The following is a 27837-nucleotide window of genomic DNA, read 5'->3' as shown; positions in this document are numbered from 1 at the left end:
CTTGCTGCTTCACCTTGCACTTGATGTTATGAAGAATTTTCTTTCTTTAAACCTCATGAGCCAACCTCTGCCAGCTTCAGACTTTTCTTCTGCAGCTTCTTCACCTCTCTCAGCTTTCACAGATCTGAAGAGAGTTAAGGTCTTGCCCTGGGATTAGGCTTTGATTTAAGGTAATGTTGTGGCTGGTTTGATCTTCCATCCAGACTACTAACGCTTTCTCCATATCAAAAAGAAGGCTATTTCACTTTCTTATCATTTGTGCCTTCGCAGGAGTAGCACTTTTACCTTCTTTCAAGAACTTTTCCTTTTCATTCTCAACTTGGCTAACTAGAGCATGAGGCCTAGCTTTTGGCCTACCGTGGCTTTTGACATACCTTGCTCACTAAGCTTAATCATTTCTACCTTTCGATTCAAGTGAGAGATGTGCAGCTCATCCTTTCACTTGAACACTTAGAAGGCACTGCAGGGTTATTAATTGACCTCATTTCAATATTGTTGTGTCTCAGGGAATAGGGAGGCCTGAGGAAACGGAGAGAGAGAGAGATGGTGGAACAGCGGGCTGGTGAAGCAGTCAGAACACCTACCACATTTACCGACTAAGTTTACCATCTTATGTGAGCACAGTTTGTGGTACCCCAAAGCAATTACAGTAGTAATATCAAAGATCACTTATCACAGATCATTATAACACATAGAATAATAATGGGAAAGTTTGAAATATTGTGAAAATTACCAAAATGTGACACAGAGACATGAAGAGAGCAGATGCTGTAGGAAAAAATGGTGCTGACAGATTTCTCGATGCAGGGTTGCCATTAATCTTCAACTGTTTAAAAAAACAGACAAACACAATGTCTGCAAAATGCAGTAAAACAAAGTATGCCTGTAGTTCACTGAAGAAACCAAAACTAAGCTAGAACCCTGGCCACAAAGGGAGCAGAGAAGTATATTTTTGAGTTTTCTAAACTCTTCAAAAAAATGAAGGCTCACCAGTAGAAGGTTGAAATAGATGCTGATGGAGTCTGGTATAGTATCTCCCAAAGGGATGTACCAGTGAATGTTTCCCTGGTGCAGCTGGGAAGGATAAGAAAAGAACTAGGTATATGAAAACTTGGGGGGATGCATTCTAAGCGGAGGAAAAACAGTTAAAGAGGCCTGGAAGTGAGAAAGAGTATTAATCAACCTTAAAAACAAATGGCAAAAGTATAGACCTCCTCCCCCAACCAAAAAAAAAAAAAAAAAACAACATGGTGATTTCAGGAAACTCAAATTTTCATTTAGAGCATTACTACAGTAAGTAAAGAGGCTGCCACATACCCAGTCTAGTCCTCCTCTACACTCAGGCAGAGAGTGGTCCTCTGTTTAGCCAAGAGTTGTGGAAGATTCCTTTCTCTCATGTGTCAAGAAGCCTGACAGTGACACGAATGTGGAATTGAGCATGAAAAACACAACAGAGCCACAACAGCTACGGTGCATCCATCCATTTACTTTAAATGATGAGAGGGTCAGAGAGAGAGATTGAGCCTGGTACAGGAAGGTCAGTGGCAAGATTCAGGTGCCCCATACAGGGTGGCTTCTGGTTCCAAAAGAGAAGACAATAAGAGGTCCTGGAGTCCTGTGGCCAGAGAGATAAATATACCATAATTTCAGAATATTAAACCTTAGAGACACTCTAATCCACCCCTGCCCCTTCATTTTACAGGTGAGAATTTGACAGAGTGGTTGAACATCTTGTTGAGGGTGATAAAGTCTGTGGAACATCGGGACTAGAACCCCTTAATAGCAAACATACCGTTTTACCATGTGCTTCACTTAAAAGTCCCGCTTTTCATGGTCATTATCTAATGCTGAAATGCAAATGTGGTAGCTAATCTAAGATTTTGTTAGCTGGTGGTCAATTTAACATTTAGCTCCATATCCGTCAAGATGGTGTTCAGAACAACTGCTTTTGAGTAACGATGGCAGAGAAATTAAAGTATTTTAAAAATTCTGAATACTACTACTTCCTTTAACCCAATCCAGCCCTACTCCCAAGGATATGTTTCATTCCACCCTTAGTGAATTTCACTGCCAAAGTTGGTTGTGTTTTTTAAAAATTTTGCAAAAATGGTGAAAAAGAGCCACAGCTTTAGAAAGAGGGTCATAAAAAACAGGAGGTCATAAAAACGTGACTTAAATGAAGAATCCCCTCTAAAGTGTCATGAAAGCTAGCCTAGTTTCTTCATTAGTTTGAGTGGCAGATCCAATTATAGAAGAAAAAAGATATTATACTATTGACCTTTTTACCAGATTAAATCTTTAACCCACTGGGCTTCGTGTACTTTTTGCATTCCATATTTGGTTATTTTTGACACAGATTAAACTCCCAACTCTAGAAGAGCTCAACAATATTTGAATTAAGCAATAAAATATCTAAACACTGTTGCCTGGGGAGTCACAGGCATTATGCTTCCATGTAGAGGAATAACCGGTATTTGTTGGGATTAGATGGTATGATAGTTGAATTGGATTATGCAACCAGAAGACACATACACGTTTATAAAATGTGCTTTATAAAATCTTTTTAAAAATGTTATTTCTGCTAGTCTTCAATACCACGATGCAATAAGTTATATTATCCCCTAAAGTCACTTAACAAAATAAGGTGTCACTAAAAGAAACGATTGTGAAAATCCAGAATTATATATAACGTAGCCTATCCCAGAAATACCACAAACCCTATTCTCTGCTATTAGTAAACTGTAGAATATCTTGTTTTATAAAATGGGAAGTAATATTGACAGGTAATATGTTTTATCTAAAGTCACCTTTATCCCAAGACCTTTCGAGAAAAACGGAAAGTTGAATTGTCTTATGATGGTCAAAGAAGCAGTTTACAAGGGCTATAAATGACATCCAACTTTCTTATGGCTTGTTAGCAATCAGTTCCGAGAATTCTGAACCCATGTATCACTGACCACCAGGTTCTGAAGGAAAATGTTTATACATCCCCACTGGAACATCTCTGAAAGGTTGAGTCGGTGGTGTGGTGTGATAGAACAAGCAAAAGATTCTTTTCTCTCACTAGAGGGTTTGGGAATTAGAGTGTCAAGGGGAGAGGCACAAGCTGTGTTGGCTGCCTTTGTCCCATAGCTTTTAGAATATCCTTTGTGGAAGGAGAGAAAGAAAACTTCTTCCATAAGAATAATGGTGCCCTAAGGAAAAAACATCTGTTCTCTTGTTGAGTGCAGTCTGTTTAAGGGAAACAGCAGCAATCTGCCTCGAGTTAAAAGGTGGGCTTGTTCCCACCTCCACACTTCTGAGCTGCGCTCCAGTTGCCTGCTCCAATCTCTGATGTCGGAGGTGGAGGCCGGTGTAAACAATGAAGCCCTTTATCTAAACATTTAAATCCTCCTCTCTTCCCCTGTTTCAGCCCACGCAGTAGCCTGTGGAATTGACTTAACAGAAGGCATACTTTCTCGTGAATTTTGGGCTTGGGAAAAAACTCTTAGTTTGGAATATGAAGAGGGGGGCATTAACTTAAAGTTTAAACATGCCTGGTATACATGAGTACAATATAAAGGTCAAGCGAGCAGGAGAATGGGCTAGCACCCCAAGATTGGTTGGGGAAAGCTGTGGATTGCTTCATGAGATTTTATTATTTTGATCTTTTTACTTCCCAAAAGATGGAGGTAAAGTGGAGTAGTGATATCCTAGATACTCATAGGAAAAGTAAGGGGTTTGGAGGGAGATGAGGAAAAGACATTAAGGGGAAGAAATCGGGTTCAGATTTCCTAATTTGTCTTCTCTCTGCCTGGCACCAAGTTAAAGCCTCTTTTCATCAGGTAGATTGCAGTCCAATCTGGCTAAAGCAGTTGAAGTGCTGGGAGAGAATGGTCAAGGGGGTGAAGGAATGGGGTTCCTGCATGTTCTGATGCCCACAGGGGCCTGATAGGAAATCTAAGAGACGAGCCTGAAAGTTCTGCTCAGTCTGAGGGAGCCAGGTGCCCTGGCCTTGGCCAGTGTTGCTTCATGAGAATTGGGGCTCGGAATGGCCTGATTTTTCTGAAGCCAGAAATCCTTTTTTGCTGTCTTGTTAAAATCTCCCAAATTTTTAAGTAGTATAACAGATTGGAATGTATTTGCCAGGTCGGCTAGTTTTCCAACTCAAGTTAATGGGCTTCCCCCTCTTTGGAGGTTTTGGGACCTTAAAACTGGAACTTATGACTCATAGAAAGTGAAGGGAATAAAATTTTTCCCTCTCATTCATTTAATAAATGTTCATGTCAACAAATACCAAAGCTGTATCCATCAGTAGTCACAGTGGATACAAAGATGGGTACAAAGATACAGTCCTGCCTATAGATCCCACTGTACTTAGGAGACAGATAAACGGGAAATTACATTATAGTGAACTTCCTGTAATTAAACAGGTATTCCCAAGGTGGGTCCGCTCTGAAGGGCATCCAGTCCTTTTTTGGATGGGAGCTGTGTCTTAAAGGAGTCCATCAGTTAAAGAGAGTGGTACTTTATCGGAGAAGCAGGAGGTACTAAAAGCAGGTGAAAAAGAGCAAGGTATATGTGAAGAATTCAGGGGTGTTTACTACAATTAAATGATAATCGAATCAAAACCAATGATACTAATTAAAAAACAGATCCTCCTCCAAAAAACAAAACTGGCTTCTCAAGACCCATCCCAGATCTCCTGAGTCAGAATCACTGAGGTATTTTTTAGTAGGCACTCTAGGTGACTCATGATCAGGCTTGGGTGACTTCTTAAGTAGAGATGGTGTCAAATCTGAAAATAGGATAGTTTGCCTGGATTCGAAGCTGGGCTCCATTCCTTAACTAGCTGGCTATTATAGGTAAGGCAGTTAGCCTCTCTGTGCTTAAAGCTTCTGTACCTGAAAAATAGAGCTAGAGTGTCAACTTAATAAGATTGTCTTGAGAATTCAATACTTAGAACATTATCGTTATCCTGCTCACCACTTGATTCCCAGCCCATAGTACTGGGACAGGTCCAGAATAATTACTCAGTAAATATCTGCTGAATGACTAAGACTAAGTGGGTATAAACGGGCCAGATCACTGGAGTCCTTAGTTTTGCTTATTATTGTAGGTACAACCTCAGGGTAGTCACCGTCTCTCCTCTACCTAATCTTCCTGGAACCGTATTAGTTACCCACCCTTCCCCCAGTGATTCATTTGAAAAACAAAACCAAAAAACAGAAGTAGCTCCTATACCAAAAGATTTCTAGAGTACACATTAGAAAGAAAAAATAAACAAAATGTACTATTTCCCTGTAGTAAAGTGAGAAAACTTTGTGAACCACTGCTGCTTTATAAAATTAACAGCTTTATTTCATTTTGTTCTTCTCTCTTCACCTAAGGTTGCTGTTGTACCATCTGCTCAGACACTTAAAATTACTGACTTCAGTTTCAGTGACTTTGAGCTGTCTGACCTAGAAACGGCACTGTGTACAATTCGGATGTTCACTGACCTCAACCTTGTGCAGAACTTCCAGATGAAACATGAGGTAGGAATAAGTCATGTCCTTTGGAAAAGTGAAAAGTGTGTGTCTGTGTGTGTTAAGAGAGAATTAGTATGAATAGGGATTTTTAAGTCTCAGCAATTAATATACTGTCACCTAATGCATCCCTGAGATTTTCAAAGAAAAATGATCAACCCTAACAAGACACGTATTGGATTTTTACTATGCATCAAACACCAGGTGGAAGAATAGGGGACATTATCCCCAATAGTGGGAGAAGGATGTACAAAGCCAGGAGGACAGAGTGGGGATGGGCTGGGAGCCTTAGTGGAGGGGGAGTGAGAGTGGCAAGGGAAGCAAGTGGAGAGGAAGGTTACGATGAAAATCATATGTAACCTTGTAAGCTGTTCAGAGGAATTTGGATTTTATTCTGAAAAACAGTGGTGAGTCACTGAAGAATTTTAAACGGAAGTAACTTGATCTCATTGCAGAGGTTATGATCACACAGGCCAGGGAAGGACCAAAACAGAGTGAACTCCTTTGGAAATAAGGGAGTACAGGCGCTTGATGTGAAGCCAAGCTTGTGGTTCGAACAAGAGGGGTTACCTCTGTGGGGTGTGGATGAAAACCGATTTTAACCCCTGTTGATTACTTATTCACCTCTCAGAAAACAGCAAGACTTCAGGCAGAATCTTCTAATACCAGCTGCAGAGTGCAGGGAAAATCTTCATAATGGCTATGTGTATTAGCATCAAAGAATAAGGGAGAGGGGCGCCTGGGTGGCGCAGTCGGTTGGGCGTCCGACTTCAGCCAGGTCACGATCTCGCGGTCTGTGAGTTCGAGCCCCGCGTCAGGCTCTGGGCTGATGGCTCGGAGCCTGGAGCCTGTTTCCGATTCTGTGTCTCCCTCTCTCTCTGCCCCTCCCCCGTTCATGTTCTGTCTCTCTCTGTCCCAAAAATAAATAAAAAACGTTGAAAAAAAAATTTTTTTAAAAAAGAATAAGGGAGAATAGAAAGGATTGTTTGAAAACAAAATGTAGTAATTTACCTTTAAAGTTGTTTTTTTTGGTTTGTTCTTTCCCTGGTCAGTTGAATTTCTAGTCTTCTTATACAGATTTCCTGTCTGGAAATTTAAACACCTTGAAGGCCTCTACTATTTAGCAATCCATTAATTCATAAAATGAAAATTTATTAACATAAACAGTGTACCCAGCACTGTGCTAAGTATTCATTTGAGCGAAGAGCTGTCCTGCTCTCAAAAGCCTCACACAGTTAGGAATGAAAACTCAGGACTAATAGAGCTAACGGTAATATAGTGTCATTTATGGTATTCTTGGGGTATTCTTTCTTAAATTTAGCCAAAGTTTCTATTACTCTTGGATGAAAACAAAGAACTACTATCTGTGAAGTCTAATTAATACTTCACTCTTACTAGAACATGTTGATTAAGGGATATCATGTCATTTGATTATTTCAAGAAGCCCTCAAGAAAGGTTTTCTGGTTGTTATTGTCTCTGTTTTCAAATGAAGAAATTCAGATAGCATGATAAGAGTAAAAAGGTCATGAATTTTGAGTTATAGCCCTACTAGTGAGTAGCTCGTATTTCCTTAAGCACTTAATCTCTCAAGTTCTCGGTTTCACAGTCTGTTAGTTGGGGATAATGGTATGACTTCCTTATGAGGGTCTTGTGAGAATGACACATGCATCGATGTGATTGTCTGTTTGTATGCATGTGGATGTGTGTAGATGGTGTTTTGCTGCTTAACACAGTACCTAAGACAGTTGTAGAGTACATGTCACTTCTTCCTTCCTTCAGCCAAATTTGACAATGGTTGTATCACCCCATCCAATTTCTCTACTATAGGTTATAGGCTCATTTAAAAAAAAATTCATGTTTATTTTTGAGAGAGAGAGAGAGAGAGAGCAGGGGAGGGGCAGAGAGAGAAGGAGACACAGAATCCAAAGCAGGCTCCAAGCCATCAGCACAGAGCCCGACGCGGAGCTTGAACCCACCAACCATGAGATCATGACTTGAGCCCAAGTCGGACCCTCAACCCACTGAGCCTCCCAGGCGCCCCTTATAGGGCTCATTTTTAATAGCCTTTTCTATTAATGGAATAAAGACCTCATTTAAGGCCAGTTCTAAATGTGAATCTCGGTTCTGCTTCTTAATAGTTACAGGACCTTAAAAAGCAAGATAGCATTTCAAATCCCTTTCCATTCTCAGATTTCCTTACTTTAAACTAGCAATGATGCTGTTTAAAGGGCCTGGCCAGAACAAAGGAATGTGATCCTTTTACCTGTTTATGAAATTCTTATAAGTTGACTTATTTCTTAAAAACCCATACATTTTGGGGCGCCTGGGTGGCGCAGTCGGTTAAGCGTCCAACTTCAGCCAGGTCACGATCTCGCGGTCCGTGAGTTCAAGCCCCGCGTCAGGCTCTGGGCTGATGGCTCGGAGCCTGGAGCCTGCTTCCGATTCTGTGTCTCCCTCTCTCTCTGCCCCTCCCCCGTTCATGCTCTGTCTCTCTCTGTCCCAAAAATAAATTAAAAACGTTGAAAAAAAAATTAAAAAAAAAAACAAAAACCATACGTTTTCAGATAGCATTTGAGTGTCGCATATGAAGATAGTCACTCAGAATTTCTTTAGCAATCTTTATTCTTACCTTTCCTTCAATTTTTGACTATTAGGCAGATAATTTTCCTCTGTATCTCATTCATTTACTCTCCTTTTCTGTTTGATTAACTACTATTCTGATTCTGGCAAACATCAATTTGAATAGCAGTCATTCTGATTGACCTTCCTGCCTTAGTGACTCTTCTGTCATGTTTATTTCAGATATTCTTGTCAGTGTAGTTTTAGAATGATAAAATTAAAACGTTATTGCTGGTGAGGATGTTAGCATCATGACAAAGAATATTTCCTACTGAAAGATATGTCAAGTCTTCATGTCTCTTCTTGGCTTCCAGATCTTGAGTCACTCTCCTATTAACATCACAACCATTGCTCTTGCTCATCTATGAAATGGACTCTTGACTCAACTTGAACAAATCTGCATGTGCTGTGCTTATTTTCACATTCTGTCTGTTACATGTCATTCCTCCTGAATGGACTGTCTCACTTGAAAGTCTGCCCCACTTCCTGCCACAACATGCTTTTCTCTTCCTCAGAGCCTGATTCAACCTTAGGTTTAACTTCACTCCACTTGGAATACTGTTGAAAATTTGTTTTCTCGATTGGATTTATTTCCTTTATATGTGCACTTTTATTATTTTCACTACCGATTGAGCTTCTTGAAGGCAGGAACTGAGCTATTTTCTGTTTCTTCTCTTTCTCCCAGAGCATTTTGAGTCTGCCACCCAGGACTTAGGAAGCCTCTGTAATTGTTGGAGACTGTTTCAGGGTATTGAGCATGCTCCCTAGAGTCATCCAGATTGCACATAATTATTCAGTAGTCCTGTACAGAAGACTGTATTTCAGATTTGAACATGCCAAGCATATCCATCAAGCACTGAGCCGATCTGACCATAATTTTCCTAAATGCTGTTAAGAACATCCTGATAGGCCTATAAATATAGAGAGCAAACTGCTGGTTGCCAAAGGGAAAGGGGTTGGGGGGATGGGCAAAATGGGTGAGGAAGAGTAGGAGCTACAGGCCTCCACTTAATGTATGGAATGAATAAGTCACAGGAATGAATGGCAAATCATAGGGAATATAGTCAGTAATGTTGTAATAGCATTGTGTGGTGACAGATGGTCGCTTTGTGTGGTTCACCATTGTGTGGTGAACATAGCATGACATATAGAGAAGTACTATGTTGTGTACCTGAAACTAATGTAACATTCTATGTTAACTATACTCAAATAAAAAAATGTTTTTAAAAGATCTCCTGATAACAGAATCTAAAACTGTATTTAAATCTAGTTTCTAACTATTATATCCATTGGATGACCCAGTTCTCTTAGGCCCCTCTTGTTAGAAGCATAACTGAATAGTCCATCAGGAATTGTATTTCATAAAGTCATTTTGGTCATTATTTAACATTATATGATATGTGTGCATATTTAGTTGCATCTACAGATTTATGATTAGTAAAGAGATATGTTCATAGGTTAAATTTCTGCGTTTTCCTGCATATTTTCCTTGAGTATTTAATTAATCACCAGTAGTTTTCTGTAACACTTTACAGTTTCTAAGCATATGAAAGAAAGTTTAGAGCTCTTACTTAAAGTTCTGCTAATAAGATGAAGCTATCATCTTTCTAGCTGATTTTGTTCAGAAATGGTCACATGAAAGAAACTGCAATATACTTAGTATTAACACATGTCAGTCGTAGTCACACAGAAATCCTCTGCTAAGTATGGTGACTTGGAGGTTCAAGAGCTATGGGACATTCGGGTTGCTTGTTATCAGAATTCCCTGTGAACTGTGTTATAGAACAGGAACAAAAAGACCAAAAAAGAAAAGGAAGGTTATGAGAGCGCAGATTTTCTACCAAATCCCATGTAAGCAATTTCTACCAACAATGAAGAAACCTTGTTTTTGGCCTGCTTCTGCAGCCAGTCATTCTGTGTTGAATATTGTTAAAGCAACATTCTTTTCCCTGGTACTTTTTCCATATCCCAGGGCAATGCTTTTTGTGTTTGAAGTATCTCCAGGGATATACGTAGGAAGAAGTACATATTTATTTTTACGGATCCCCCAAAGTATAGTAAATCATTCAGAATTGAAGAGAGGTAGACTCTGATGCTAACACAAACAAAAAATAACCATGCTCAGGGCCCATGAGTCCCTGGGGATCTTAATGAATACACTACTTAGAAGTTGAATTAAACCCAGCTTTTGAGATTTCCGAGGTCTGTCCCTTTTTTTCCATCTTTTAAAATATGTCTTTTTCATATGGACCCCAGGGCTTTATTTTACGTATATATTTAAACATTACTTCTTGGTAACCAAGCAGTAACTCTGCCTGAATATTTAAGCGTAGTTTAAAAGGGACAAAAGACTTGCTGATTGCATCAGGACTTGGAGCTCCATTTTGTCCTTGGACGTGTGCTGTATATGTTAGCCCCCAATCCACCCCTGGCAGCCTTGCTCTGAATTGAAATTGCAGAGCAGAATTAAAAATTGTTGCAGAATTAAAAACTGGGAGCATGAAAAGAACTTGAGAGTAGCTGTTTCCATGGCTCTCTAGAAGTGAATCCATACATAACGGACCATTTGGACTCTCCTAATTGATGGCACCTGAACACAATATCTTTTAAAAAGCTAGTCAGTGCCCTCCCTACCCATGCCAAAAATACCTTAGAGCTGTCTTGCATTTTACATCTCATTTAGTTAGCATGGTGGTTAACATGGTGGGCTCTGAAGTCAGATTGCTCAAAATTGAATTTTAGCCCCACCCTTTGCGAGCAATGTGACCTTGGGCAAGTTACCTTTCTGAAAGTCAGATTCCTCACCTGTAAAATGATCAAAGTAGTAGTGCCTCCCTGGGAGTTATGAGGGTTAGATGTAAATGCTTTGGAACATAGTAAATGTGTGATAGATGTTAACAAGTATTGTTACTGCTTATGCTTTATTCCCTAAAGGTTCTTTGCAGGTGGATTTTAAGTGTTAAGAAGAATTACCGGAAGAATGTTGCCTATCATAATTGGAGACACGCCTTTAATACAGCTCAGTGCATGTTTGCTGCTCTAAAAGCAGGCAAGATTCAGGTACTTTTGAGAGCCATTTTTATATTAAAGACCTTTTCTTGCTTTAGTGGTAAAGTTTACAACATATTCTTTCAAGTTTTTTTTTTAATGTGCACTAATGATGATTGGAATATTTATTGCCAGATACAAAATAAATTACATCTTATTAATTGAAGAAGACTAGCGTGGCAAAATACTTAGTTATTAATTTTCTTTCATATGTAACCTACATGGCATATTTTTTTAAATCTTTAAAATTACTTCACGTTAAATTTAATGGTCTTCGGGCAAAGAAATACATTCTCCAGAGGAAATTTCTACCGTATAAGAAAAATAACCAGATTTCTCATGTCCACATTCAACCTGTTCCATAGTAGAATTACTCAAAATCCACCCACGTGACTTCATAGATAGGTCCAGGGTTCTCTATCGCATTTTCTCTGGAGCCCTCAGTTAAATCTTCTAAGTACTATGTCATGGAAAGGGTTTTCATATCATATACATTGACCATAGGCTGTTACAAGGAAGATCAATGCAGGGAACATTCAAGTAATTCATTGCTTTCCAGGCCAAATTTTATCCATATCTCTGTCCTTAGATTCTAACTTCAGTGGGAATTGACTAGTTATTCTAGGTAAGTGATTCCAGGCATCCATCATATCACTGCTTTTAATTCAGAGCTTCCATGCTCTTTTTTTTTTAAAGTAAATTCTAAAAATGGTATCCTCTGTCTCTACTTCCCTAGGGTGCGCACTGGCTAGAGCTAAGAGAAGGAATTGTTGTCCAAGAAGCCATATGCAATACCATAGTAGTATTTTCCTGCCATAGCAACGTTTGTAAGAAATAGGGTAAACTTCTTTTGAGCTATGGAAAGGTCATCAGGATTATATCACTGAAAACTATCCTTGCTTTTTATGAAGAATAACAAAATCAGGATCTTTTTCTCTGTCATCAACATACAACATGGCGAGTTGAGAGTTTCCAGCAGAGTGGAGCTGATAATTTCAACTTATTTTCTTACTGATGAAGAACAGTAGTGTAAATAATACAAATGGCAGATATTACAAAAATAACCTATGTTTGACTTTAGAATATATTGTTCAACTTTTTAAAGCCAGATTTTCATTCCCAATCCTCTTACTTTCTATTGTTTTGCTTACTGTTCACATTGTCTGTGTTCCTTAGGGATACGACAACTGCTGGCAGAGAGTGAGAGCAGCAGAATCTTCAGGGAACCAGAAGGCAGAGAGACAACAATTATTTAGTTTATTTTGATTATTCCACATACATGTAGATAATTAAGAGTTAATGGTATTTACTAGAGGTGGACAGATTATTGATTGTTGGAGGCATTTCAGCTTCTTCTGGTGAGAATGACATTTGTAATAATCCCATTCGAAAGACAAAGTACCACTTGCTGCCTGCAGACTAGGATTCCAGCATGAGTCCTTTGCAACCATAAATAAGCATATATGAAAAGCTAGTCGGAAACACAAATACATGATTGGTGAGAAGAGGTATTCTAATGAACTTCACCAAATTGCCTTTCTCTTTCTTTCCTCTGACGTCTTTGGTCATGCAGAACAAGCTGACCGACCTAGAGACACTCGCCCTGCTGATTGCTGCTCTCAGCCACGACTTGGACCACCGTGGTGTGAATAACTCTTACATACAGCGGTAAGGCGCGTCTTCCCCAGTAAAAGAAGAAAACGTTTCTTTTAAATTGTAGGGATGTCTTTTTTAAAGTAAGAGCAACAGCAAAATTTGATGGTACCACACTTCAATTGATTGGGGTCCTACAACATACTCTGGTTGTATTTGAGTGAAATGGAAAAAAAATAGTGTGAATCCAATGTTGTGTTGGTAACATTTCTGGCCTAAAGCTTAGAAAGTATGTTTGTTGAGAATCTTATTTCATTAGATAATTACCAAGAGTTTTGCTTTAGTGTATGCATACCCAGCTTAGGAGCTTCATTAGAAAACTAAGTCTGGTTCAAAAGAGGTGGAATTTCATCCTGGACTAGAAAAGATAATATCTGAAAAGTGCTTAGCTCAGTCCTAAGTACTTAGTAAGCACTCAGTAGAAGGAGGATTTTGGTGTTAGTGGAGACAGTGCAGCACAATGTTGGCAATTTGGGGCTCTGCATTCAGGCTGGATTCGAATCCTGCCTTTGCCGTGCAGTTCCCGTGTGACCTTGGGCAAGGGAACTTATTTCTCTATTTTTCTCTTGTTTTCTCTATTATTCTCTATTCTCTCTTATTTCTCTCTTTGATTTCCTGATTTGTAAAGTGGAGATGATAGCGAACCTACCTTGTAGGGTTGATGTAAGTTTTAAGAGATAACACATATCAATATGAGGCGGAATGTGCAGTGCATTTTTTTTATTTCTTTTAATGTTTATGTATTTTTGAGAGACAGAGAGAGAGAGAGAGAGACAGAGTGCGAGCAAGGGAGGGCAGAGAGAGAGGGAGACACAGAATCCAAAGCAGGCTGCAAGCTCTGAGCTGTCAGCACAGAGCCCGATGCGAGGCTCGAACTCACGAACCGCAAGATCATGACCTGAGCCGAAGTCAGATGCTTAAGCGACTGAGCCACCCAGGGGACCCTGTGTGGTGTATATTTAAGTGTTAAGTCTTAGCAGCAGATGCTAGTGATACTCCTATCACCATCAGAAGCCTGCTTTCTGGCTGGTTTTGAAAGTAGATACTAACCCTTGACGCAAGTGTTTCAGGCTCCCTTATGGGCCATGCTTAAAGTGACATTTGCAATGACAAATGAGATGATAAAGGTGACATCACTTTTCATCAGAGTTTTGAGCCCCTGTGACATGTTTATTTTCTTGTAGCAACTTAGTTGAAAAGCCTACATCTTAATGGCAGGATCTCTTACTACTTAGCATTTTTCTAAGTATGCAAGTGATTCAACTAATGGATAGATCTCTTAAGGAAATTCCAGATGTCTGATATCTTGAGGGAATTTCAGAGAGCTCTCTAATCACATTCCCTTTATCTAAATAAATGGAAAACTTCATGTAGAAAGAATTGTAGTGATGCAGCAACTGTGTCCTCTGCTGACCTTTGATGGGAAAAGATATCAAGCTCTTGCCTGAGTGTCAGAGACTGGCTGTTTCCTCTCTTAAGATCTAACGTTTTGGAGAACAGATTGGATGACATGTCCTTTGTCCTCTGTGCTTTGTCATATGATTGTGTTCCTGAGCCTGACGTTGACATGGGAGTAATTATGAAAGGGAACAATGACATGAAAAGGTGTATAAACACAGACGTAGCAGCCTAAAGATCCAAGCCAGCAGTGCTATGTTCCCTCCATACCTCAAAGCTGAACATATTATTGTGGTCGCTCTAAGATGCTATGTTGCATTGCTTTAGAGTGAAAAAAACACTCAGCTATATTTTACTTTGTTTATTTAAAAACAATTACCCGGAAAAACATCTGGAGAAACGTCATCTTCTCTTCAAAAAAAAAAAAAAAGTCCTGGGAAAAATTCATAGACTGCAGAATCTTGCCTTTACACACACCACAAAGCAGACTTCCACCAAGTAATAATAACTTTAAGAAAAAAAGTTAAAGGAGTTTCAGAGATTTTTATTTCTTCCTACATCTCTGTGGTTTGAGTAGACGAAACCAAGAATTTTCCAGGGATGTTTCTTTTTTTTTCTTTCCTTAGTGGTAAATGAGTTATATCTCAAGGAGGAATTTCTTCACCAGGGGACTCGGGAGATTCAGAGTGCCATAAACATTCCCGTATAGAGAACTAACTTGCAAAAAGGTGTGCAGTGTCCAATTTCATCAGTATTCAAACACTACATAAAGAAAACCACCACAATAAAAGAAGGCACAGAAACAAAACTAATACGTCAAAAAGAGAAAAAAAGCCCTCATGTGGTAGCAAAGTTAGATGCTAAACTTCCCCTGTCATTCATTCTTCTTGAATGTCTTTTCAGAAAATTAATTTAGAGTAAGATGTAAAGCAGACTATGTTTTGATTCATTATTGGTTATTTTTTGATTCCTTCCTTGATTAGGAAGACTGCCATGATGAGGAGTACGGCTACTATGCCAGTGAAATATTTGGGGAAAGAGTTCACTGCTGTGCTTTCTTCTCCCATGTGGGTGGGTAAAAGAGGGAGTGGTTTCGGATAGATTTTAGATGATTACTTTAAAAACAAGCAAGAATAGGACAAAATGACTGAAGTACAGACATCTACTAAAGAAAGCACAATGTGACACTCGGCTTAAGTAGAGAAACCTCTTGCAATTCAGCCTGCAGTCAGTATAAGAAGACTGTATGAGTGCATTTATTTGGTTAGATTCATTCAAGTTTGGTGTTTTATAAAATAGAGTGAAAGTGTCCTACATTTTGGACAGCTGGCTAATGGGCAATTACTAGGGCCTGGCATTTTGCTAGGCAGAAAGAGAGCTATAAAGTATAAAATGTGGTCCCTGCTATTAAGGAATTTTCATAGCCTCATGAAACAGTGGTGATCAATACAACAAGGTACTTAGTAAGTCCTGAATTGTTTAGTAATGTGGACTGTAAATGTCCAGCAGAGAAGGAGATTGGTTAAGACCAGTGCAATCCCATCTGCACTGTTAATGGAAGAACTGAGACAAAGCGGATCCCAAAGAGTGGTAGGATTTGGAGAGGAGAGAGGATGAAGATATACCAGAAACACAATGAGGTAGGCGGGCATTCTCATGGAACAGTGCTGATGGCTGGCCTGTGCAGAGTCAGAAGGCTCACTGACCAGGGATGAAAAGTAAGAGAGTGAACAAGTAGTTGTAGGACTCTTTAGAGACAGCTATAAAACTAAGCATATTAGGTGTAGTGAAGAAACAAGGAGCCATTACAGTGAGTAATAAAGACATTGTTTAGGAAGGAAACACCAAAAGGAAGATACAAGGTATAATGGGTAATAAATAGGACCCCAGAGTTCAGCTAGGAAGCTGTTACAGCAAGCTGAGTTTTGGTGAAAAACACATACTGACTACAGAGAGGAAGAGATGGAAGGAGAAATGTTTTTCAATTTAATATTGAACAGGGGGAAGGGATTTTGTTCAATATTGTTCAATATTGTTAATATTATTGTTCAATATTGTTAATATTGAACATGAAGGAAGGGGGAAATCATGACTCCTGGTCCAAGAAACTGCAACACTGATGGAGCCATTGATGACAGTAGAACTGGGAAGTGTGTATGCACTTGTGTGCGTACTTAGGGAAGGAGGGACAAAAAGGACAGGAGGTAGAAGAGAAAATAATAAATAGGATGGTAGTTAGAAAAGGTAAAATGATCAAAGGAATGTTTTTTTTTCAAGATTAAGGTTCCATAAAATCAGAATAAAAGAAATTTCTTGGTAATCACACTCAGACCATGTGTCTTTGTCCTGGGAAAACTCATTCTGTACCTTGGTCTTCTCTGCTCTCTGTTAGAGGAACAGCTATAGTCATGGGCTGGCGTGGTGGCAACAGAATGTCAGCAGGCACTGAGGGACCCAACAGGGCAGTAAAGACAGCACAGGAATCACAATCTGTGAAGTTCAACTGAGTAGAGTCTGTATTAGCCAAGAATGACATCATCCCTGATAAGTTTGGAGGGCTTGAGAGACTGGAGATCCAAATATGAAAAAAGTACAAGTTCGAGGAGTCCTAAAGTCACTAGCTAGTAATAATAATAATAGAAGTTAACACTTTATATAGCCCTTACCATGTGGCATTGCGAACTCTTTTTAGTACTTCATATACATGAGTTCAACTAGTCCTTTGACCATGCCACAGTGGCTATGATAGTTATGGTGGTTAAGGGCCAACTTGAGTCAGATGCCTGGGTACAAAAGCAAATACTGGCTTCTCCTCTTACCATCTGACCTTGAATGAGTCATTTAACACCCCTCTTTCTATTTTCTTCTTTGTGTAATGGAATAATGACAGTATCTATCTTGTAGTTTGTTTCTTTGTTTTGGTTTTTTTTAACAAGGATTAAAAAGTATAAATAAATGTGAAGTACTTGGAACAATACCCAAGATATATTAAATGCTCTCCAGGTTTTAGCTTTTTCAAAGGGGGTCCTATTAAGGACATATTAAGGATATCCTATTAAGGACTCAAGATCTTGCTTTGTCCCAAGGTGAGATATGGATCAGGGAGTAGCAAAAATGCTGTGCCTGGTAGCACCTAGAAGCTGTGGAACAAAGAAGGGAATATCCATTGTTGACATGAAAAGAGACTATCCGTAGAGGAATATCCATTGTTGACATGAAAAGAGACTATCCATAGAGTCAAGGAGGTTAAGGAAGTAAGGTCAAAAGGCCAAATGAATCATCACCTTGAATACCTGTGGCATCTAATGTGATTACAGAGAATGCAGGGTAAAATAACCCCTGACTGATAGAATACAACAGTGATGATTTGGAGAGAAGTGGTCAAGTGAAGAATCAAATGGGGTTTACATGCTTACAAAGAGTAGTTAAGAGATGTGAACCCAGAGCAATATACATGTATGAGAAGCAAAATCAAGGATGGTTGTTAAGAGTCTGTAAAAGGATTCCTGGGGTGGCAAGAATTGTTTTTCTCAGAGAACTTGCATTTTCTATTGATTTCTAAGGCTTCTTGTCCCTAGAATGTTGTTCTGACCTTGGCACTGACTCCTAACACCACTCTAAGAGATGGACAGACTACTGCAGGACGATAGGAAAATGTAGGGAGGGTGTAAGGTCCATACGAATAGACATCATTGTGGGAATAAGATTCAGATAGGACTATGAGCGGTGGTTTAAGTGGGCCCTTCTGACAGGCTCTCATATAAAGAAGCAAGAAATAGCCTTGTGTTTGAAACAGTAAAAAGCAGTAGAATGGAGAACACATTGGTGTCCACTAATATTTCTGCAAACAGGAAACTTGGGGTATTTATGCCCTTTTATGGATTCATAAATCCGTATTTTTAGAATGTAAGTAAAGGCAAACACACATAATTTGCATTCATCTCTCTCATAAGCCAAGAAGTTTTTCTAATGGGAAACCGTCCTGTCTGCATTGTCTAAAAATGTAATGTGCGCCTGAAATTTTAAACATGTTTGTGTTGTATGCACCTAATTGCATCTCGGTCCAGCCTCTAACTAGGTCAGTAAGTGGATGCTGTGTGCAAAGTGCTGTGGGGTCAGGAGCCAGTGTGATGCGGTGAGAGGATGTGTTTGAATCCCAGCCCCGCCATTTGTGTTGACCTTGAACAAGTTAGACAGTCTCTCTGAACTCTTGGTTGTCTAAAAAATAAATGCTAAAATGCCCATTTTAGAGAGGTGTCAGCCTGGGTCACTCTGGAGGCACAGCCTGAGACAAACACTGGTGTGCACATAGCCTATTTGTGCATGTGATCCCTGGGAGCAGGAATGGAGGCCTGGGAGTGGGAAACAGGGAAGAAGGGGAAGCCAGGAAGAGGATGAGTTACCAGCAGTCCACCCATCCAGGCACCTGGTGCTCAGTCCTGCCAGGTGATTCAGAGAAGTCTTAGGAAATGAGACCCAGAATTGTACATAAATGGCCAGGGACAAAGTAGGGAGGGGGGCAGAGATCCACAGGTTCCCATTCATCTTGGTCAAAGATGGCCTCCATGTGCCTTGACTCCTCCATAGCCCAGGCTCAACAAGGGTGAATGCAGCAAGAGAGGTCTTGTTGGCACCAGCAGAGGGCAGAGAGCTGCAGGGCAGACATGGTGGGCCACAGCAAAGTACCTTCTAATTGGGCCCTGCAGGGAGTCTATTAAATTGTGCGTGAAACTGGATGCTGCATCAGTGGCTGGAGTCCGAGGTGGGGCCAAGGATTTTGATGTGGTGAACAGAGATGTCCCATATTAAATAAAAATGAAATATAAACTACTTAGTGCAGTGCCTGACATGTTAGAGGCTCTCAGTAAATGGTAATTATTATCACTGGGGAAAACAAATCTGGCCAAACTCAAGAGGTTTATAGTCTAACAAGGTAATAGACTTATAAACAGCTAACAACTGGCAGAACAACATGGATATTAAACTAATACCATAGGTCCTTGAATTTCTTTTTTTTTAAATGTTTTATTTATTTTTGAGAGACAGAGAGAGAGAGAGAGAGAGAGAGAGAGAGAGCAGGGGAGGGGCAGAGAGAGGGAGACACAGAATCCTAAGTAGGCTCCAGGCTCTGAACTGTCAGCTCAGAGCCTGACACGGGGCTCGAACTCATGAGCTGTGAGATCATGACCTGAGCCCAAGTTGGATGCTTAACTAGCTGAGCCACCCAAGCGCCCTATCCTTGAATTTCTTACGTAAATGAAAATAACAGATACTCTAGATGCTTTTCCTTATCTAAGTGAAGGGAATGAAGAAGGTTGCAATTATCATGTTGAAGTTGACTTTAGCATAGCTAGTCTGAATGGTGAGAAAATGCTGTTGAGAAAATAGAGAATATAGAATGCAAGCCAGAATTCAGAAGGGAGGCCATCATTCTGTTTCCCTGGGCCCTCCATTATCCTGCATCGTCTCATCTGCTCCTGTGGCTTGGAGATAACCAGATATCTGCAGGTTATTGTGTTCTAAGTCTACATCTCCAGCCCAGACCTGATACAAACTTTTATATCCACTTGGTGGACCTCAGTCACTTTAAAATCAACAGATCCAACACTGAATTACACATCTTCGCCTCCTTTATCTCCCATCCTTAATCCTCTCCCTTTCTCCTATGTCAGTAAATGACAAGGCAGAAATGTGGCATTCATACTTTTCCCCTAGGAAAATCCCCACTAGGTCCCAACATCAAGATTCTTTGCCAACTCTTACCTCCTAAACAGCTATGAGGCAACTCTACTTGTCTTTATGTGGGATTCTGTCACCCTGGTCCAGGCTGTCTCGTGCCTACATTACTAGAACTAGGACTATGAGCTTCCCAGTAGTCTCCTAACTACTTTCCAGTATTTTCCATGCATCTCCAGTTTTGATTCCAGCAAATTTATCTTTTTTTTTTTTTTTTTTTTTTGTAAATCTGCTCATTTTACTCCATCCATTGTTTTCCCATTGTCCAATGAGAAGGACAGTATCTGGTCCATTGTACAACTTACTAAACATGGAGGAGCAAAGAAGACAGGCAGGAGTTAATTTGAGAAAGTTTACAACACAAAGAATGGCCGTTTGGGGGTCAGCAGTTATCAGTGGAAGATTAGACAACTGGAATAGATGAGATTGCCCATTCTCTTACCTTTATTTCCCTTGTTTTATTTTTGTTTTCCCTTAAGCTTCTCTTACTGCACTCATTTTCTTCCCATGTTATGTTCCTCCAGTCTTGGGCAGCTTCTCTAAATTAAATGAAAACTCAATTAATGACTCGTATAGTAGTACAAAGAAATAAGTCAGCTGTGTTATCCACACTTGTATTGTGCTTTACAATTCATAAATCCCTGTCCTACAAATTTTAGGAACAGAGACTTTCAGGAACTCTCACGTTTTCTTTTTCTTTTAAAGAAAAACTAGTGAAAATCGTGCTTTATATTCACATGCGAAGGGTCGTGAGAAATAAGAGGTGGAGGACTGTACTTGACATGCTTTGGACCTTGATCTGTGACTTCCTGTTACATACAGTGAACTGAGTATAACACCCCTTCCATTCCCTTTACTCAGCCAGACAGTCTCCTCTGTTTGTCCCCAAGTTCAAGTTAAAAGAGCTACCAGGACATCCTATGCTGAAATACTCTGGATCCCACATGCATGGGGAACTTTTTCTGACTCAGCTGTCTCCTTCTTCCCTTCAAAGGAGGGTGGGCACCAACTCTGCCCCCTTTCTTTGCCTTTTGTCCCTCCTACCCATTCGTTCCATCGCAGTCCATTCTCCTTGGATATACACGCACATGTGAATACGCTGGCCCTCAGCCTTATTGCAGAGGAATAGACTAGCATTGCAATTTGTTTCAGATTTTAAACTAATTGCAGTTTTGAAATTGAAAAATATCATTGGTACAAGTATTTCAGAGAATTTTTTTCTCATGGTTAGAGAAATTAGTCCTTTGTGCTTACTCCTACTATTTTATCAATATTAAAACCAATGAAATTGTTCATACTTTGAACAGGCAGTGGTTACCCTGGTATTTGAAAATAATTTGACTGTTTTTTCCCAGAGATCATCTCACTCTTTTCCTCAGCAAAAGGAGAGAAAATTGTTAGTCTGATTAATTTTGTGAAGTAGCCTGTTTTTTCATTGACTAATATGAAGAACAAATTAATGTATTGGGGAAACTAGTAATTTTTAAGCCTTTTTTCTCTCTTCCACAAAATATTTTTCAGAAGTGAACACCCACTTGCTCAGCTCTACTGCCATTCGATCATGGAGCATCATCACTTTGACCAGTGCCTGATGATTCTTAATAGTCCAGTAAGTACCTACTTTATGGTTGTGGAATTTTAAAAGAGAGCTTTATAAATTCAATTTTATTTTTAAGTTTTGGACTTATTCCCAGCATCATAAATTCTTGAGCATGCTTTATTCCTTTTTGGGTAAGGAAGGCAAAGCCAAAACATTTGGGATCTTCCCAGCCTCACTTCTCTGGACAGCCCAAACTGTCTAAATGTTGCCTGATAAAGGATATCTGGTTACACACCTCTATTTGGTTATGGCAAACTGGAAACAAACAAAACTAGTATTTTTTGGCTCTTAGTTAATTCTCCCCCCCCCCCTTTTTTTTTCTTTTGGTCAAATGAAATGGTTTATACAGCGCTCAAAGGTTTGCTTTCACAAGACCATGCCTGTTCCTCTTTTCATGGAAACTTCTGACCATTAACAAACTGCTATGTTAAGAAATAAAGCTATTCAATAGTTTGGTTAAATGAATATTCATCAGTGTAAGAAAACATATGATATGCTATGTTAGACAAATAAATGCTAAGGAAAATAAAATTAAAATAATGTATGCCAAAAGATTAACAAAGGTTTTCTTTGTCCAGTTATGAATACTTTTACATTCTCATTTTGATTTGTTCATTATTCACAGTATATCTGCTATATGCATGTATTACCTTTATAGTAAGAAAAAAGTCAAAGTTGTAACTACTATGTGGAACAAGCACAATGCGTGGTATATAATCTTAAAGCAATTTTACCCCCATCTTTTTATGTTTGCCCCGTGTGGCTAGTCTTCTCTGAGCTCTAGAAGAAAACTTGGGAGGCCCATGACTTTTCTGGTTATTCTTTTATAAGTAAAAATTACATCAAGTACTAATTACGTCAAGTCCCAAAATAGACTATGCAATTCTCAATTTAGAAACCAAAATGTCCAGTTCTGTGTAATACTCTGGATTTTGGATTTGGTTTAAAGTTTCAGGTTCTCCCCCTACTGCCTGGTTGGCTTCTCTCAACCCTATCTTGTGCTTCTTCTAACTCCTTCCTCATCCCTAACCCCGCATGTAGTTTCCTTCCCCTCCAGACTTGGAGAGTAGGAAGAGAGAATAGCTAAGAAGAGGGGCAAGAAATTTCTCAACACACTGGTACTGTTAAGAGTGTCTCACTCTTGGGGCGCCTGGGTGGCTCAGTCGGTTAAGCGTCCGACTTCGGCTCAGGTCACGATCTCGCGGTATGTGAGCTCAAGCCCCGCGTCGGGCTCTGTGCTGACTGCTCAAAGCCTGGAGCCTGTTTCAGATTCTGTGTCTCCCTCTCTCTCTGACCCTCCCCCGTTCATGCTCTGTCTCTCTCTCTGTCTCAAAAATAAATGTTAAAAAAAAAATTAAAAAAAAAAAAGAGTGTCTCACTCTTTGTGCCTGGCAGGTGTTTAAACCAAGTTCTTTTCTTGTGGGTAAGTTCATGATGCCTGCCAAGTGCCCTCATTGTGGGGCTTTTCTACCAGATGTTCCTTTAATGATCATCTCTGCCTGCCTTACTTATGGCTCCTTCCTCTGCTCAGGAAAATCTGATCGTTCACTTTCAGCTCCTTTCTGCTAAGGTTCTTTGGCCTTCTTTGTCATCCCCTTTGAAAAGGACAGGACTGAAATCAATCCCATGCCTCCAAAACTTGGAGAGGGCAAGCCATCCCATATAGTAGGAACTTCCCCATTGCTGCTAAAGTCAGAGTGGCTAGTCAGCCTGTGTCTTGCCTTTTAGATTTTCCAGACAAGAATTAGACATGAGACCACTGTGGCCCTTCCCACTCTCACTACACTACAAGAGACATATGTAGGGACTTCATGCCCCACTCTCTTATTTGAGATGGAGGGGAACACAATCTCACCTCTCCCTAAACATCTCAGTGTGGATGAAGGGTTGAGTTATACAGCCAATTTGGTAACCTCATTATAAATTCTGTACACAGTGGGTGCCTGGGTAGCTTACTTGGTTAAGTGTATGACTTCAGCTCAGGTAATGATCTATCTCATGGTTCATGGGTTCGGACCCCATGTCGGGCTCTGTGCTGACAGCACAGAGCCTGGAGCCTGCTTCGGATTCTGTGTCCCCTCTCTCTCTGCCCTTCCCCTGCTCACACTCTGTCTCTCCCACTCTCAAAAATAATAAACATTAAAAAAATTTAAGTTCTGCATACTTAAATTGACTTTAGATTGATAAAGTATGCGATTAGTATGAATTAGTTCATGTGTGACTGGTAATTGAATGACGTTAGTGTAAGTGTACAAGTTGTATTCTTTCATCCGCAAGTTCTCTTGGGTAAGGTACAAGAATTATGAGAGTTGAATTTTTGACCTTATACAAGAAAGAAAAAAATCCCTCTACTTGGCTTTGCTCAGGCACCCCTTCTGCTCTATTTCAAGAATATTGAAAATGGGCATTTGCTCCCTTGCTTTGGACTGCTTGCTTTAGGCTCCTAGGAGGTTGCTCCTCCTTCGGTGCCCACCTTAATAGCAGCCCCAATGTCTCAGTGATCCAGTCCCATCCACGTTGTCTCTGGGCCCCACAAACCATTGCTTCCACGCCATCGTTTTGTGTGTTGACTGTTCTCAAAGGACCTCCAGACTGGCTAGCCTGAGATGACTGGGTTACCTGCAGATGCACCAGTTTTCAGTTTGGTTTATGCTCTGGTTATAAAGTTTCATGGGCTTTGTGCAATCTGCCCCAGCACTAATTTTTCCCATAAACCATGTCATTTTTAGTGTGTAGTTTTTCAGAACTGAGATTTCTCAGGAATTATATGCTGTTTTGTAGTAGAGAAATCTGTACTTTCCTTGGGATTTGCTATCTATATGCCTCATTTAAAACTATAAAACCTTCGGGGCGCCTGGGTGGCGTGGTCGGTTAAGCGTCTGACTTTGGCTCAGGTCATGATCTCGCGGTCCGTGAGTTCGAGCCCCGCATCGGGCTCTGTGCTGACAGCTCAGAGCCTGGAGCCTGTTTCAGATTCTGTGTCTCCCTCTCTCTCTGCCCCTCCTCTGTTCATGCTCTGTCTCTCTCTGTCTCAAAAATAAATAAACGTTAAAAAAATTTTTTTAAAAAAACTATAAAACCTTCATTTTAATATCTTGTTTAGTTTTAAGGAAAGAAAATATGCTAAGCTTTTCTGAAGCCCATATTTAACAGTATCCCTATCATAGATACCTATGTTATTAAATAACATAACTTACTAAGTAATACATTATTACTTATAAGAAATTTGGTCATATAGATGGTTGGTCTCAAATTATAAGACCATATAAATATTCTGTCTTTGTAAGCACCAAAACATTACTTAGTATTAGCACCAAAACATTTACAGAGAATTTAGTCTCTGTTTTTGAAAGCAAAAATAAAAATATAACACCAAAAGATATTTCCTTTTCTTTTTTTTAAATATTTTTTGAATGTTTATTTATTTTTGAGAGAGAGAGACAGAGCATGAGTGGGAAAGGGGCAGAGAGAGAGGGAGACACAGAATCTGAAGCAGGCTCCAGGCTCCAAGCTGTCAGTACAGAGCCCGATGCAGGGCTCGAACTCATGAGCCGTGAGATCATGACCTGAGCCAAAGTCAGACGTTCAACCGACTGAGCCACCCAGGCGCCCCAAGATATTTCCTTTTCCATTTGAAATTGTTTTATCTTAAAACACATAGAAGTATCGGTTATTTTCTAAATAGTTTCCTTTCTGGCCCAGAATCTAAAGTGATTACATATTTTAAAACAATGTTTATGGTTGTAATCACAGATTCATTAATTAGATACATGCCACAATTTTGGCATCTAGTTATTCTCTAACCGGTGTTTTGGCACTGGCCTACCACACTCGGCAGTTTCTCTTTGTTCAGAACAAATCCTCTGCCTCCAGATCTCATTCCCACTCCTCTGGGTTTTTCTTGGCCCTGAGATTTAGGAAGCACATCTGATTCAACTTATAGATGTTGTCCTGAGTGTATGCTGAATACCCAAGGAATGTTTTATGTAGCTCAACATCAGAGAGCCACTATGCCTTAAATTACAGACAAATAAAAAACGGTTACATAGCACCTTTTCAATATTTCTTTTTTTTTTTAATGTTTATTTTTTATTTTTGAGAAAGAGAGAGAGCACGAGCAGGGGAGGTACAGAAAGAGAGGGGGACAGAGGATCTGAAGCAGGCTCTGTGCTGACAGCAGAGAGCATGAACCATGAGATCATGACCTGAGCTGAGATCAAGAGGGGAGGCTTAACGGACTGAGCCACCCAGGCGCCTTCCAATATTCCTTATAGATGTTTCAACCATACTTGCTTTTTTGTGACCAGTAAGTACACCTTTGGCTCATGCCCTACAGGGCCACCATCTACATTCACATGTTCCTAAAGAACACACACTGTCTGCCATATTGATTAAGTTAAATTATAGAAATTTGCACCCAAAAAATGTTATTAGATTTATGACAGAATCCATAGAGAAATGATTCTTTAAATAATCAATGGTTAAAAGTTTTGCTACTCCATTCTAGATTTCCATTAATATGGCTTTGATTTGGGAGCAATATATATATATATATATATATATATATATATATATATATATAAAAACTATATATATATATAGTTTTTAGGTTTTAGGCCTGGACTAAGGCCTAGGGAGTATAAGATGTGGAAAAACATGCATGTGTAGGTAGGTGCACCATTATGAAGCCGTATTTTCTTATAGGACAGGGTGGTGGGAAGTGGAACGTAGAGGGGAAACATCATTTCATGGCATTAAAGTAAGCAGCTGTCCTCTGTATTCACGAGTTTAGAATACTAGACATGTGTTTAAGATATGTCACTCTACCTTCAGATTTTGTTCTTGTCAGCAGCCTCTCCAGGCAGAGTGCTAATGATGGTTTTCTTTTTTATAAAGGGCAATCAGATTCTCAGTGGCCTCTCCATCGAAGAATATAAGACCACGCTGAAAATAATCAAGCAAGCTATTTTAGCTACAGACCTAGCGCTGTATATTAAGTAAGTTTTAAGAAATATTATGAGATCAGTAGGTCTTGGAAATGTTTGCATTGTTTCAAACTTTTCAAATGCACTTTGGGAGGTTTTAAGATTATAAAGACAGATGTCCTGGCAAATCAAATGTCTTGTTTTTCAAACTATGGTGCAGTTTCTTAAAGGAAGCCAGAAAAGTCTACTCCTTTGGCATATGACTTAGTGCTAGAAATTACAGAATACAGAGTCATTTCTGACGTGTGACTACTCCTGTGCCTCTGAAGTTGTGTACAAGGTAAATAACCATGCCAAGGTCATTCCAAGGCTGCGTTGTCCAGCCCGAAGGTTATAGAGCCCATCTGCTTTTCCTTCACCCCCCTCCCCAGCTTCTGACCATATTACAGTCCCTTTATACTATCATCTAAGCCTAAGTGGGCAGGAAAAAGAGCTAAGTGCCAGACACATAAGTCTTGTTTCTTTTTATTTGATTTTGGCAGAAGGGTATTAATATAGAACTTTAATTAGTGAAGTCACTGACTCAGAAATTAGAGTGTGCATTAGAGTAGTGTTTGTCATGCATGTATGCATTTCCCTGTAATTAAACTGCCTTTCTAAAAGCGAGAAAAGACCTTGCTGCATTTGGGCAGGCATTAGTTTCCCACATACAGACCAAGATCTTTTGCTGCACATGTAGGAGTGAGGGGAGTCTGGCGGTCACACTTGTGGGATTTCCCTGAAGCACAGGCCTCTCTCCTTCTGCACAGGGATTCATATGTGTGGCTTTCACCACTCTTATGAGAAGTAAAACCAAGTAGAACGGATATACAAAAACACATACCCCAGGTACCTACTGTTGTACATCTAAAAATAGCTGCACTTAAAAGTGTCTGGGTCTAAAAGTGTCGTGCCATTGGATTTGGCAGCACTTTAATTAGGATAAAAGAAAACACAGCAAACTTCAGTTTAACTTAAAATGATTACAGAATAAAGATGATGAGATTACCAAGAATTTAAAAATACCTGTAACCACAAAGACTTCCCAGCCTTTCCAGGCCACATGGGTCTCTCCTCTGAACCTTTTTGCAACGTATTTTTCATTTTTGGTACTCAAGTGACATACATTCAGTTTTGTTATATAAGTTTTTCTTATCTTTGGTTTGTGTCTCTGACTAGATTTTAAACATTGTGAAAAGGACTCCTGTCTTATAACTTCCCAAGATGCATAACAGTATTGGGCACATAGGAGGCATTCACTATGCACTGAGTGAATAATAGTATATACTTTTTACCTTATACCATAATGTA

At 39.7% G+C, this 27837-nt stretch overlaps 1 protein-coding gene and 1 long non-coding RNA gene across 9 annotated transcripts in view; one reads left to right on the top strand and one right to left on the bottom strand.

The window, feature by feature from the left end:
* The window catches only part of LOC125923070 (uncharacterized), a 73750-nt gene that overhangs the window by 24801 nt on the left and 21112 nt on the right, over nt 1–27837 (bottom strand). For 3 of the 6 annotated variants that reach the window (XR_007457878.1, XR_007457882.1, XR_007457880.1), the window contains 5 exons: nt 26390–26506; nt 20405–20501; nt 12327–12391; nt 1489–1615; nt 734–1074 (listed from right to left, as the gene is read on the bottom strand). This is a non-coding gene — a long non-coding RNA (uncharacterized LOC125923070). The remainder of the gene's footprint in view (nt 1–733; nt 1075–1488; nt 1616–12326; nt 12392–20404; nt 20502–26389; nt 26507–27837) is intronic. The other 3 variants (XR_007457881.1, XR_007457883.1, XR_007457879.1) reach the window with 3 other exon arrangements.
* Nucleotides 1–27837, top strand: part of PDE5A (phosphodiesterase 5A) — a 137892-nt gene that overhangs the window by 98441 nt on the left and 11614 nt on the right. For all 3 annotated transcript variants that reach the window (XM_049631103.1, XM_049631106.1, XM_049631104.1), the window contains exons 12-16: nt 5370–5516; nt 11062–11187; nt 12749–12843; nt 21484–21571; nt 26459–26559. In XM_049631103.1, the coding sequence (XP_049487060.1) occupies nt 5370–5516; nt 11062–11187; nt 12749–12843; nt 21484–21571; nt 26459–26559 (557 nt within the window). The remainder of the gene's footprint in view (nt 1–5369; nt 5517–11061; nt 11188–12748; nt 12844–21483; nt 21572–26458; nt 26560–27837) is intronic.

The sequence above is a fragment of the Panthera uncia genome, chromosome B1, assembly GCF_023721935.1.
Source record: "Panthera uncia isolate 11264 chromosome B1, Puncia_PCG_1.0, whole genome shotgun sequence".
NCBI classification, from domain to species: domain Eukaryota; kingdom Metazoa; phylum Chordata; class Mammalia; order Carnivora; family Felidae; genus Panthera; species Panthera uncia.
Note: the sequence above shows the minus strand (reverse complement) of the source record. Positions and strands in the feature narration are given on the sequence as shown.